Source organism: Theropithecus gelada, chromosome 19 (assembly GCF_003255815.1).
Source record: "Theropithecus gelada isolate Dixy chromosome 19, Tgel_1.0, whole genome shotgun sequence".
In the NCBI taxonomy this organism is placed as follows: domain Eukaryota; kingdom Metazoa; phylum Chordata; class Mammalia; order Primates; family Cercopithecidae; genus Theropithecus; species Theropithecus gelada.
Genome location: NC_037687.1, coordinates 5,757,523 through 5,771,167, shown reverse-complemented (window position 1 = coordinate 5,771,167; position 13,645 = coordinate 5,757,523). Strand labels below are relative to the sequence as shown.

Genomic DNA, 13,645 nt, shown 5'->3' with positions numbered 1-13,645 from the left:
CTAATTTTTGTATTTTTAGTAGGGACAGGGTTTCACTATGTTGGCCAGGCTGGTCTCGAACTCCTGATCTCGTGATCTGCCCGCCTTGGCCTCCCAAAGTGCTGGGATTACAGGTTGAGCCACCACACCCAGCCTCCAACCCTTTTTTTTTTTTTTTTGAGAGGGAGTCTTGCTCTGTCACCCAGGCTGGAGTGCAATGGCGCAATCTCAACTCGCTGCAACCTCTGCCTCCTGGGTTCAAGCCATTCTCCTGCCTCAGCCTCCCGAGTAGCTAGGATTATAGGCACCCACCACCACGCCCAGCTAATTTTTGTATTTTTAGTAGAGACAGGGTTTTGCCATGTTGGCCAGGCTGGTCTCGAACTCCTGACCTCATGATCCGCTCACCTTGACCTCCCAAAGTGCTGGGATGACAGGCATGAACCACCGTGCCTGGCTCCAGCCTCCAACTCTTTCTGCTTGATTGCATGAGGCCAGAAGTTCAAGACCACCCCGGGCAACACAGCAAGATCTCATCTATAGGAAATATAGAAAATTTAGCCAGGCAAGGTGGCATGAGCCTGTAGTCCGAGTTACTTGGGAGGCTAAGACAGGAAGATCACTTAACCCTACGAGATCGAAGCTGCAGTGAGCTATGATCCTGCCACTGCACTCCAGCCGGGGCCCTGTCTCTGAAGAAAAAAAAAAAGAAGAAGAAGAAAAAGAAGGCTTAGAACGGGGCCTAGTACACAAAGTGTTCAATAATTGTTCAGCTACTGGTAAACAATATTATACCACTATAATAATATAATAATGGCCAGGCGCAGTGGCTCACGCCTGTAATCCCAGCACTTTGGGAGGCTGAAGCGGGCAGGTCACGAGGTCAGGAGTTTGAGACAAGCCTGGCCAGCATGGTGAAACCCTGTCTCTACTAAACATACAAAAAATTAGCCAAGCATGGTGGCACGTGCCTGTAGTCTCAGCTATTCGGGAGGCTGAGGCAGGAGAATTGCTTGAACCCGGCAGGCAGAGGTTGCAGTGAGCCGAGATCGGGCCACTGCACACCAGCCTAGGTGACAGAGTGAGATTCTGTCTCAAAAATAATGACAACAATATAATAATAATAATAAATGATAATATATAATAGTAAACAGTTGATGTTATTTTATTCATATTAATATCATACTTGGCAATGGCCAATCCACAGCCCTCCTCCTACAGGAAGCCTTCTGGGATTGCCTTACACTGAGGAGGTGGAGTTATCACAGGGCACAGCCAGGCAGCCCTGGGAGATCTCTTCTTCAAGGCTGAGGCCCAGAGAGAGGAGGCCACATTCCTGAGGTTGCCTTTTGTGGGCCTCAGTTTCTTCCATCTGACAATTGTCTCTTCAAAGCTATCTGGGGGAGTGGTGACATGATGAGAAAGAAAAGTGGGAGAACCTCAGAGGGGAATGGATGGGCACCCCTGGAGGGAGGAGTACCCATCCCTGGATGGTGGACAAGCCCAGATAGACAAGAAGTCTCACCCCAGTCAGGCGTGGTGACTCACATCTGTAATCCCAGCACTTTGGGAGGTCAAGGTAGGCGGATCGCCTGAGGTCAGGAGTTCGAGATCAGCCTGGCCAACATGGCAAAACCCTGTCTCTACTAAAAATACAAAAATTAGCTGGGCGTGGTGGTGGGTGCCTATAATCCTAGCTACTCGGGAGGCTGAGGCAGGAGAATGGCTTGAACCCAGGAGGCAGAGGTTGCAGCGAGTTGAGATTGCGCCATTGCACTCCAGCCTGGGTGACAAGAGCGAGACTTAATCCAAAAAAAAAAAAAAAAGTCTCACCCTGACTACTTTGGTTTCTTCTGGTTTTATTGATTTATTTTTAATTTTTATTTTATATATACTTTTTTTTTTTGAGATAGGATCTCACTTTGTTGTCCAAGCTGGAGTGCAGTGGCACGATCTCAGCTCACTGCAACCTCCGCCTCTGGGTTTCAAGTGATTCTCATGCCTCAGCCACTCCAGTAGCTGGGATTACAGGCACCCACCACCATACCTGGCTAATTTTTGTGTAGTTTTAGTAGAGACAGGGTTTCAACATGTTGCCCAGGCTGGTCTTGAACTTCTGGCCTCAAATGACTCAACCGCCTCGGTTTCCCTAAGTACTGGGACTACATGAGCCACCGCACCTAGCCATTTATTTATTTTTAGAGATGGGGTCTCACTCTGTTGACCAGGCTGGAGTGCAGTGGCACGATCATAGCTCACTGCAGCATCGACCTCCCAGTCTCAAGCAATCCTCCTGCCTCAGCCTCCCGAGTAGATGGATCCACAGATGTGTGCCACGATGCCCAGCTAGTTTTTCAATTTTTTTCCAGAGAAGAGGTCTCCTCTCTAAGTGGCCAAGGCTGCTGGTCCGGAACGCCTGGCCTCAAGCGATCCTCCTGTCTCCAGAGGGCTAGGATTACAGCATTAAGCCAAGGTGCCCGGCCTTTTCCAGTTTTAGATTCCCAGGTTCCACCGTTTTGTTCCCAGATTGTCCTACAGAGGGCAGCCGAGGCCAGAGATGGAAGACAAAATGCCCGCTCTCCCCTCCACTTTCTCCCAGGTCTTAGAAAAGCAGGTTCCAAGCCAGTTGTGGCCTCGGGCAAATCCCTTCCCTCTTTGGGCCTCAGTTTCCCCATCTTTTTTTTTTTTTTTGAGACAGAGTCTCTCTGTGTCACCAGGCTGGAGTGTAGTCGCGCGATCTTGGCTCACTGCAAGTTCCACCTCCCGTGTTCAAGTGATTCTCCTGCCTCAGCCTCGCAAGTAGCTGGGATTACAGGCGTGTGCCACCAAGCCCGGCTAATTTTTGTATTTTTAGTAGAGAGGGGGTTTCACCATATTGGCCAGGATGGTCTTGATCTCTTGACCTCGTGATCCGCCTGCCTTGCCCTCCCAAAGTGCTGGGATTACAGGCGTGAGCCACCACGCCCGGCCTAAGGGAGATACTTTTATCTGCCCCATTTTATTGATGAGGTGTCTGGGGTGTGAGAAAGGCTAAATGAGATGCCCAATGGTTCCAGCTGGTAAGTGGAGGGGCAGGGATTCAAACCTGGTTGAGTCCAGAGCCCTGAATTTCCTGTGCACACCAAACCTTCTCCAGGAATAGGGAGTTTAGGGGGCACAATTGGGCTTGGTGGGGACTCCGGCAAATGCTGAGTAGATACAGCTTTCCTTGGCGCACAGCCTTCTGTGGCTCTCATTTCACTCACATATGATGAAAGCCCAAGTCCTTCTCGAAGCTCACTGAGTCCTGCAAAACCCTCACCTTTTCACCTCCCTTCCCTGCTTCCTCCTTCTCTCCCCCTTGGACTGTCTGCTCCAACCACATGGGCCTCCTCAATGTTCCTCCAACATGCCAGGACTTTTCCTCCTGCCTCAGGGCCTTTGCACTGGCTGTTCCCTCCACCTGGGACACTTTCCCTCTAATATCCCTACAACTCTCTCCCGCAGCTCTTCCAAATACTCTCAAACATGACCTTCCCCAGGAAGCCTTCCCTGGCCGGCCTATTAACAACTGTAACTGCAGCAGTGACCTATAATTGCACCACTGTATTCCAGCCTGGGCAACAGAGCAAGATTCTGTCTCAAAAAATAAATAAATCTATTTTTTAAATAAGTAAATAAATAAATTTAAATAAATAAACTCTGTCTCTCAAAAACAATTAAAATTCAGCTGGGGAGAGTGACTCACGCCTGTAATCCCTGCATTTTGGGAGGCCAAGGCAGGTGCATCACTTGAGGCCAGGAGTTTAAGACCAGCCTGCCCAACATGATGAAACCCCATCTGTACTAAAAACACAAAACTTAGCCAGGCATGGTAGTGGGTGTCTGTAATCCCAGCTACCTGGGAGGCTGAGGCAGGAGAATCGCTTGAACCGGAAAGGTGGAGGTTGCAAACAGCCGAGATCGCGCCACTGCACTCCAGCCTGGGCGACAGAGCCAGACTTCCTCTTACAAAAAAAAAAAAAAAAAGAAAGGCCGGGCACAGTGGCTCATGCCTGTAATCCCAGCACTTTGGGAGACCGAGGCGGGCGGATCACGAGGTCAGGAGCTCAAGAACATCCTGGCTAACACGGTGAAACCCCGTCTCTACTAAAAATACAAAAAAATTAGCCGGGCGTGGGGGCGGGCGCCTGTAGTCCCACCTACTTGGGAGGCTGAGGCAGGAGAATGGCGTGTCCCCGCGAGGCGGAGTGTGCAGTGCGCCGAGATTGCGCCACTGCACTCCAGCCTGGGCGACAGAGCGAGACTGCGTCTCAAAAAAAAAAAAAAAAAAACAACCCAACAGCCAAGGGTAGAATTCCAAATCCACCTTACTGCTTTATTACCTCCTCTTTTACGGTTTAATTTACTTATGTACAGTTGACTCTTGAACAACTCGGGTTTGAACTGCATCCAACCACTTATAAGTAGTCTTTAAAAAATGAAATACAGTTGGCCATCCGTATCCGCGGGTTCTTTAACCCCTACCAAATGCGGAGGCGGGATGGGAAACCTGCGGATACAAAGGGCGAATTTTTCCTATACAGGGATTCCGTTGGGCGACTGGGTAACTTGAGTATACGCGGATTTTGGTATGAGCGGTCTTGGAACCAATCCCCCAAATTCCGAGGAGTATTATGTTTTTTGTCTGTGTTTCCGACTCCCAAGTGAGCTCTGAAAAGCAATGATTTCTCCGTTTTGTTTACTACCACACCCCCAGCATCTACCACAGCATCTGGCATACAGACGCTCAACTAATTATTTGTTGAAACTAATGTCCTGCATAAAAGTAGTGTAATTTACTTTTTTTTGTTCTTGTTTTTTTGAGATGGAGTCTTGCTTTGTCGCCCAGGCTGGAGTGAAGTGGCCCGATCTTGGCTCACCGTAACCTCCTCCTCCCGGGTTCAAGCAATTCTCCTGCCTCAGCCTCCTGAGTAGCTGGGATTACAGGCGCCCACTACCACGCCTGGCTAATTTTTGTATTTTTAGTAGAGATGGGGTTTTGCCATGTTGTCCAGGCTGGTCTCGAACTCCTGACCTCAGGTGATCTGCCTTCCTCCGCCTCCCAAATTGCTGGGATTACAGGCGTGAGCCACCGCATCCGGCTTTATTTATTTATTTGGAGGCAGAGTCTCGCTTTGTCACTCAAGCTGGAGTGCAATGGTGTGATTTCAGCTCACTGCAACCTCCACCTCCCTGGTTCAAGCGATTTTCCTGCCTCAGCCTCCCAAGTAGCTGGGATGACAGGCATGTGCCACCACGCCCAGATAATTTTTTATATTTTTAGTAGAGATGGGGTTTCACCACGTTGTCTAGGCTGGTCTCAAACTCCTGACCTCAGGTGATTCGCCCGCCTCGGCCTCCCAAAGTGCTGGGATTACAGGTGTGAGCCACCGTGCCCGACCCCTAATTTACATTTTTTAAAACCCTAGTAGGGGCTGGGAACCATGGCTCACGCCTGTAATCCCAATGCTTGGGAGGCCAAAGTGGGAGAATCGCTTGAGCCCAAGAGTTCGAGATGAGCCTGGGCAACCTGGTGAAACGTCGTCTCTACAGAAAATTTAAAAATTAGCCAGGCCTATTGGTGCATGTCTGCAGACGCAGCTACTCGGGAGGCTGAAGTGGGAGGATCGCTTGAGCCCAGGAAGAGGCTGCAGTGAGTCGTGATCGTACCACTGCACTCCAGCCTGGGCGACAGAACGAGACCGTTTCAAACAGAATAAAGACAAAACCCCCAAAACACCCTAACAAGCAGGCTCCGCGAGTCCAGAAGCTGATTGCAATTCAGTTTGCAAGCGGCCAGGCTCTAGTTTATATAGGATCTGAGGCTCCACCCATGTACAGGCACCCCGCCCCCGCGTTGCGTCACGGGCGCGCAATGGCGTCATTGGAACGACACGAGCATGCGCACTTCCCCAGCAAAGCAGGGAAGACACGCGTGACCCGGAAGGCCTTCCCGCCACACTCCAGAACGGGCGTGAGGGGCGCCGATGGCGGAGGGAACGGCGGAGGGAACGGCGGAGGCCCCTCTAGAGAACGGTGGTGGCGGCGACTCAGGAGCCGGAGCGTTGGAACGGGGAGTGGCGCCCATTAAGCCTCAGTGAGTCGCCGGGGCAGGAGGGAAGTTCAAGGGCCCTTTCCGGCACCCATAGCGTGGCCCAAGCTGTGCATGCCGGGAAATTAGGCAGCGGCTAAGGGCGAGAAGCCATCGGTTCTTCATTCCGGACCGTTCTTCCGCCTGCAGTGTGGTCAGCGGAGGTATCTGAGATCGTGCACGTTGGGGACCGTCACATGCGCGAAGGACACCACGTGCATGCTAGGGCAGGTGGGATTTGAGGCCAGGCTCGCGGTGCATACTGGGGACTGTAGTCCCTGCATATGGACATACGGCGCATGTGCCCCGCCAGCGGCGGTTACTGGCGGGTCCTGGGTTTGGAGTGCCGTGGGGCGTGCTGGGGCTTGCGGTGTTTGAAGGGCCGAAAGGCGTGCAGGGAAATGTGGCGGCTTAGACTCCGCTTCAAGGCATGCTGGGAATTGTAGTTTTTCTTAGCCTAACATGCGCAGGGACGTTCTTGACTGAACCTGATAATAGTTTCGCGCAACACTTTGGACAGTGAGGACCCAGGGACAAAATAGATCTTTTTTGAGGCCCTGAGGGGCTCCCAGGCTGGGAGCTGGCTAGTTCTTAAGTAGTGAGCTCCCCATCAGCAGAAGGATTTAAGCACGGGCAAGTGTTTCTAGCCTCCTTTCGCTAGTGTTTATTGACTCTACGTTTAGAGGGTTTTCCTTTCCCTGTCTGTCGGCAGATACCTCACCACCAAGGAGCAGTTTCACCAATTCCTGGAAGCCAAAGGGCAGGAGAAGCCTTGCCGGGAAACCGAGGTAGGAGACTCAGCTGGCAATGACCTGGCTGAGCCTGAGGCTAAGCGGATCCGACTGGAGGATGGACAGACGGAGGACGGGCAGACGGAGGAGGCAGCAGAGCCCAGGGAGCAGCCGCAGACTCAGAAGAGGGCCCGGGGACAAAACAAGGGCCGGCCTCATGTGAAGCCCACACACTACGACAAGAACAGGCTGTGCCCCTCCCTGATCCAGGCGAGTGCGGCCACGTGAGCATTCCTGCCGGGTGTTTCCTGGCGGTGGGGAATTGTTAGAAAGCTCCTGGGCCTTCAGCAGTGAGCAGTGAGCTTGCTCTGATGCCATTCCGTCTTCATCCTCCTCCGGATATATTGTGGGGCTTGTCATTGTTGTTACTGTACCAATGGAGAGGCAGAGGCACAGTGAGGTGCCTGACTTGCTCAGGGACACAGAGCCAGGAGGGGTGACCTAGAGTTTGAATCCCTGACTGCTGGGCTGCCCCGGGGTCTCCCTGTCCTCCCTCACTCCTTCCCTGTTTGCCCGCAGGAGTCGGCTGCTAAGTGTTTCTTCGGCGATCGCTGCCGCTTCCTGCACGACGTGCGGCGCTACCTGGAGACTAAGCCGGCCGACCTGGGCCCCCGCTGTGTGCTCTTCCAGACCTTCGGCAGGTGCCCCTACGGCGTGACCTGCCGCTTCGCTGGGGCCCATTTGGGGCCCGAGGGACAGAACCTGGTGCAGGAGGAGTTGGCGGCCCGCGGGGCCCAGCCCCCACCCGTGCGCAACGGCCTGGACAAAGCCCTGCAGCAGCAGCTACGGAGGCGCGAGGTCCGCTTCGAGCGAGCTGAGCAGGCCCTGCGCCGGTTCAGCCAGGGCCAGCCGCCGGGCCCCACACCTGCTGCTGCTGTACCCGAGGGCACGGCAGCCGAGGGTGCTCCCAGGCAGGACAACTGTGGCGCCCAGCAGGTCCCCACAGGGCTGGGCACTAGCACCCCTCCTAGCAGCCCCGTGCGGACCTGCGGGCCCCTGACGGATGAAGACGTGGTCAGGCTGCGGCCCTGTGAGAAGAAGCGGGTACGTGTTGAGAGCAATGTCAGTAGCACACCTGTCCATCAGGTGTGCATCTATTAGGCACCAGCTGTGAGCACGTTCCTGTTCTAGCTCCCTGGGAGTCAGAGGCTGTGCCTTGAAGGAGCTCCCAGCTGAGTCTCCCTCTCTGTGCTCTGTCCTGGGCCCAGCCTTCAGGAGGTCCCACTCTGGTGGTGACAGAAAGAGCTGGACAGGGCCGGGCGCGGTGGCTCACGCTTGTAATCCCAACGCTTTGGGAGGCTGAGGCAGGCAGATTATTTGAGATCGGGAGTTCAAGACCAGCCTAGCCATCATGGTGAAACTGTGTCTCTACTAAAAATACAAAAATTAGCCGGGCATAGTGGCGGGAGCCTGTAATTCAAGCTACTCAGGAGGCTGAAGCAGGAGAATCGCTTGAACCCAGGAGGCGGATGTTGCATTGAGCCAAGATTGTGCCACTGCACTCCAGCCTGGGCGACAGAGCAAGACTGCATCTGGGGGAAAAAAAAAAAAAGCTGGGCACACTCTCAGTCCCACAGGGTCACGGTTGGGCAGCAGGGGACAATATAGAAGGCTTCCTGGAGGAGGGGGCATTGCAGCTGGGTTTGGATGGTTAAGTAGAAGCTTTCCAGTGGAGGAGACGATGAGGAAAAGAACATTCCTGATCAAGGGATTGATTGGCACATGCAGAGGCCCAGAAAAGGAGCCAGGCCATTGGGGCCAGGGCCAAGTGTGTCCTGGACTGTGGGGAGAAGGGAGGTCCAGGGCCTCAGCAGCTGGGGTGGAGGCCCAAGCTTCACTTGTATTTTTTTTCCCTCTAGCTGGACATCCGTGGCAAACTTTACCTGGCCCCCCTCACCACGGTAGGACCTGGGTCAGGTGGCTGCTGGGGTGGCAGGGTGGCAATGTGGCCATTCCAGCAGGGCTCAGTGTCTCCGCACCTGCTGGATTGTGGGGCTGGGGCGCATATTCAGGATCCGGCTGTGTGTGTGTCTGTGTGTGTGTCTGTGTGCGTAGTGTGTGTATGTGTGTGTGTGTATGCATGTGTGTTTGTATGTATGCATGTGTATGTGTGTGTGTATGTATGCGTATGTATGTGTCTCTGTGTGTGTGTGCATAGTGTGTGTATGCATGTGTTTGTATGTATGCGTGTGTATGTATGTCTGTGTGTGTGTGTCTGTGTGCATAGTGTGTATGTATGTGTGTGTCTGTGCAGTGTGTGTGCATGTGTGTGTTTGTATGTATGCGTGTTTGTGTGTCTGTGTGCATAGTGTGTGTGTCTGCGTGCAGTGTGTATGTGTGTGTATGTATGCGTGTGTCTGTGTGTGTCTGTGTGTGTGTGTCTGCATAGTGTGTGTGTATGCATGTTTGTATGCATGTGTATGCGTGTGTGTGTCTGTGTGCATAGTGTGTATGCGTGTATGTATGCATGTGTATGCGTGTGTGTGTGTCTGTGTGCATAGTGTGTGTGTATGTGTGTGTGTTTGTATGCGTGTGTGTCTGTGTGCATAGTGTGTGTGTATGCGTGTGTGTTTGTATGTGTGTGTCTGTGTGTGTGCATAGTGTGTGTATGCGTGTGTGTTTGTATGTATGTGTGTGTCTGTGTGCATAGTGTGTGTGTGTATGTATGCGTGTGTATGTGTCTGCATTGTGTATGTGTGTTTGTGTGTATGCGTGTGTGTGTGTGTGTGCAGTGTGTATGTGTGTTTGTATGTATGCATGTGTATGTGTGTGTGTGCATTGTGTGTGTGTTTGTATGCGTGTGTCTGTGTCTCTGTGTGTGTCTGTGTGCATAGTGTGTATGCATGTGTGTTTGTATGTATGTGTGTGTGTATGTGTGTCTGTGTGCATAGTGTGTGGGGGGGTCTGTGTGTGTATGCATGTGTGCGTGTGTCTGTGTGTATGTGTGTGTTTGTGTGGTGTGTGTGTGTGTGTGCGTGTGTGCATGAGCATATGTGTCTCCTGCTCCCCCCTCAGTGTGGGAACCTGCCCTTCCGACGGATCTGCAAGCGCTTCGGGGCGGACGTGACATGCGGAGAGATGGCCGTCTGCACCAACCTGCTGCAGGGCCAGATGTCCGAGTGGGCCCTGCTCAAACGCCACCAGTGCGAAGACATCTTTGGTGTCCAGGTCACTGCCCGCCCCGAGGGAGGGAGAGCGGAGGGGCCCTCGGCTGCGCTGTCTCAGAGCCAGGTTCCAGGTCTGCCCTGGTTGCCTCCTCGACCCCCTGGCCTCAGCTGTGGAATGGGGGAATGGGGGTGGTTCCCTGATCCACCTCTGGGGACCGATGACCGTGGCCGGGGACCAGTGGCTTACAGACAGACCTTGGCTCCTTCCAGGGAGGGCCCGAGAGAGGAGGCTGCTGGCTCAGGGCCCCCCAGTGGGGAGGGAACAGCCAAGTGGGGACAGTTGAGACTCTCCCCTTACCCCCCGTTCTGCCGCTGCCTACCTACAGTTGGAGGGCGCCTTCCCCGACACCATGACCAAGTGCGCCGAGCTGCTGAGCCGCACTGTGGAGGTGGATTTTGTGGACATCAACGTCGGCTGCCCCATCGACCTCGTGTACAAGAAGGTAGTGGCCCCGGACGTGTGCCTTGATTTCCCCATCTGGGCAGGGAGGCACTGGGCCAGCCAACGATGTCATGGGTAGAGGGTCAAGGGTTCAGGCCCAAGTGTGGCCCTGGAGCCCCTGCCTTTCCTGCGGGTTGACATCTCCTGGTGGGGGCCTCCAGGCAGCAGGGGTGAGGGGTCTTGGGGTGGCCCGGGTCCTGCCCTCCCTCCACCTGCCTGTCTCTTCCAGGGCGGGGGCTGTGCCCTCATGAATCGCTCCACCAAGTTCCAGCAGATCGTTCGTGGCATGAACCAGGTATGGCCAGCCACATCCCCACATTGGCTCCCAAACAACTCCCCCAGGCCCTGCCTCCCACCACCTCCCACCACCTCCCGCCACCTCCCACCATCTCCCGCCACCTCCCACCATCTCCCGCCACCTCCCACCATCTCCCACCACCTCCTACCACATTCCACCGTCTCCCAGTGTCTCCCACCATCTCTCACCACCTCCCACCATCTCCCACCACCTCCCACCATCTCCCACCACCTCCCACCATCTCTCACCCCCTCCCACCATCTCCCGCCACCTCCATCTCCCACCACCTCCTACCACATTCCACTGTCTCCCACCACCTCCCACCGCCTCCCACCATCTCCCACTATCTCCCACCACCTCCCACCACATTCTACCGTCTCCCACTATCTCCCACCACCTCCCAGTGTCTCCCACAACCTCCCACCACATCCCAGTGTCTCCCACCACCTCCCACCATCCTATAGGTGTTGGACGTGCCACTGACTGTGAAGATCCGCACAGGCGTCCAGGAGCGTGTGAACCTGGCGCACCGCCTGCTGCCCGAGCTGCGGGACTGGGGCGTGGCACTCGTCACGGTGGGTCTTGGGACGCCTCGGCATCAGGGTCTCGGGGTCGACCCCGCGTCCCTTCCTAACGGCTCCTCTCCTCCCATCCCTCCCTCTTCACCTCCGCACCTCCCTCTGTCTCCGCCTCTGTCTCTCTCTGTCCCTCTCAGCCTGGCTCTCTTGGTCTCTTTCTCTCTGCGTCTCACTCTCTGCCTCCTACCCTGCGTGGCGGCTTCTCCCCCAGCTCCACGGCCGCTCTCGGGAGCAGCGCTACACCAAGCTAGCCGACTGGCAGTACATCGAGGAGTGCGTGGAGGCCGCCAGCCCCATGCCCCTGTTCGGTGGGTGCTCCGGGAAGCCACCTCCCTCTCCCCTGCCACCCTCGGTCACTCTGGGCTGTTCACCTTCCCACCTGGGACCCCCTCCTACCACCCTGATGGGGGCCACTGGGTCAGCCAAAACTGAAGGGCTGGTGGGGAGACCCCCAGGGTCCCACCTGCCCGTGTCTCCCTGAGACCCCAACCTCTGTCTTCTCAGGAAATGGGGACATCTTGTCATTTGAGGATGCCAACCGCGCCATGCAGACTGGTGTTGCCGGGATCATGATTGCCCGGTGAGTGCCCAGAGATGTTACAGAGACGCAGCTCCAGCTTAATGCACAGCAGCAGTGCCCCGAACCCGACACGCCGTCACCCACCCCTGCTCTGTGGCAGGCTGTTGGTCCCAAGTTGGGAGGGGCAGAGAGCGATGTTAGGAGCTGCAGCTGTGTTGCGGCAGAGAGGACTGAAAATTGCTGCTGCCATGGAATCTGATTATGGTGGGTTGAAAGTCCTGGGCTTTGGCCAGGTGTGCTGGCTCACCCCTGTAATCCCAGCACTTTGGGAGGCCAAGGCAGGCCGATCATTTGAGGTCAGAAGTTCAAGACCAGCCTGGCCAACGTGGTGAAACCCCATCTCTACTAAAAATACAAAAATTAGCCAGGTGTGGTAGTGCACGCCTGTAATCCCAACTACTAGGGAGACTGAGGCAGAATTGCTTAAATCTGGGAGATGGAGGTTGTACAGTGAGCCGAGATCTTATCACTGCACTCCAGCCTGGGCAACAGAGCCAGACTCTGTCTAAAAAAAAAAGAAAAGAAGAAAAGAAAGTCCTGGGCTTTGAAGGTTGTGTGCACACAGCCGGGAGGCTTACTAGGCTTAGTAGGTTTCGTGGTCTGGGCTCCGGCTCAGGCCAGGCCATGGAAGCAGGGGCCACACGATCCCAGGCAGGCTGGTGGCTGAGCCCACTGATCGTCGCCCGTCCCACAGTGGCGCCCTGCTCAAGCCGTGGCTGTTCACGGAGATCAAGGAGCAGCGGCACTGGGATATCTCGTCGTCCGAGCGCCTGGACATCCTGCGGGACTTTACCAACTACGGCTTGGAGCACTGGGGCTCGGACACGCAGGGTGTGGAGAAGACCCGACGCTTCCTGCTCGAGTGGCTGTCCTTCCTGTGCCGGTGGGCACCGGGGCTGGCTGGGGTGGGCGGCGCATGGGCCGTGGCTGGCTAGGGCTGACTCAAGCCTGTTCTGCTGCCTGCCCACCTGCCTGCAGGTACGTGCCCGTGGGGCTGCTGGAACGGCTCCCACAGAGGATCAACGAGCGGCCGCCCTACTACCTGGGCCGCGACTACCTGGAGACGCTGATGGCCAGCCAGAAGGCCGCCGACTGGATCCGCATCAGGTGCCTGGGTGGGCTGGAGGTGCAGGGCTGGAGTCGGGGCCCTGGGTCATGGAGGGTGCTTTGCAGGCCCTGGGCCTGACCTTGCTTTCCACCTGCCCTCCCACAGTGAGATGCTCCTTGGACCAGTGCCCCCCAACTTCGTCTTCTTGCCGAAGCACAAGGCCAACGCGTATAAGTAGCCTCAGGCTTTTCCAGGGGCACCGTGGGGCGAGGAGAGTACAATAAATTTTATTCTTTTAAAATCCAGGCCTTTCTGTGACCCTGAAGCAGCCCCTCCTTGGCCCCCATCTTCCCCAAACCTCTTGACCGCCTCCATGGGCCCTGCCCCAAGCTGGGTGCTGCTCGTGCCCAAAGAGGCCTTGACCCCCAAGAAGGTAGCAGGTGCAGGACCCGGGGACCCTCAGCCTGCATGCCCGTGGAGATCAGGGCAGCCTGTCTGGAGGAGGCAGCCTCGAAGCTGTTAGGGGGTGTTGCTGGAAGAGGCAAAGGCCTGGCCCAGAGTCCTCCCTCCCCTGGTGATGACCGTCTCTGCCGCCGTCTGCCCCTGCCCACCCCTGACACCCAGAACCCCAACCAGTGGGCGGGCTGCAG

At 55.5% G+C, this 13,645-nt stretch overlaps 1 protein-coding gene across 3 annotated transcripts; it reads left to right on the top strand.

Moving 5' to 3' along the window:
* The first annotated feature begins 5,561 nt into the window (after positions 1 to 5,561).
* DUS3L (dihydrouridine synthase 3 like) lies at positions 5,562 to 13,495 on the top strand. 3 transcript variants are annotated; one of them, XM_025367513.1, is made up of 13 exons: positions 5,562 to 6,097; positions 6,804 to 7,092; positions 7,402 to 7,926; positions 8,742 to 8,783; positions 9,898 to 10,050; positions 10,376 to 10,492; positions 10,721 to 10,786; positions 11,254 to 11,364; positions 11,579 to 11,675; positions 11,872 to 11,947; positions 12,642 to 12,830; positions 12,926 to 13,054; positions 13,161 to 13,296. In XM_025367513.1, the coding sequence occupies exons 1-13, from the start codon at positions 5,988 to 5,990 to the stop codon at positions 13,231 to 13,233; spliced, it is 1,977 nt and encodes a 658-aa protein (XP_025223298.1). In that variant the 5' UTR covers positions 5,562 to 5,987; the 3' UTR covers positions 13,234 to 13,296. The 3 variants fall into 3 exon arrangements, with proteins under 3 accessions (XP_025223298.1, XP_025223297.1, XP_025223299.1); XM_025367512.1 differs by having other exon boundaries at positions 12,926 to 13,495; XM_025367514.1 differs by lacking the exon at positions 7,402 to 7,926 and having other exon boundaries at positions 6,804 to 6,879.
* Positions 13,496 to 13,645: the final 150 nt, after the last annotated feature.

Coding starts and splice junctions, on each gene's coding strand:
- DUS3L (XM_025367512.1), top strand. CDS start 5,988: ATGGCGGAGGGAACGGCGGAGGGAACGGCGGAGGCCCCTCTAGAGAAC. Junction 7,927..8,741: donor GGCCCTGTGAGAAGAAGCGG/GTACGTGTTGAG, acceptor TTTTCCCTCTAG/CTGGACATCCGTGGCAAACT. Junction 12,831..12,925: donor TGGCTGTCCTTCCTGTGCCG/GTGGGCACCGGG, acceptor ACCTGCCTGCAG/GTACGTGCCCGTGGGGCTGC.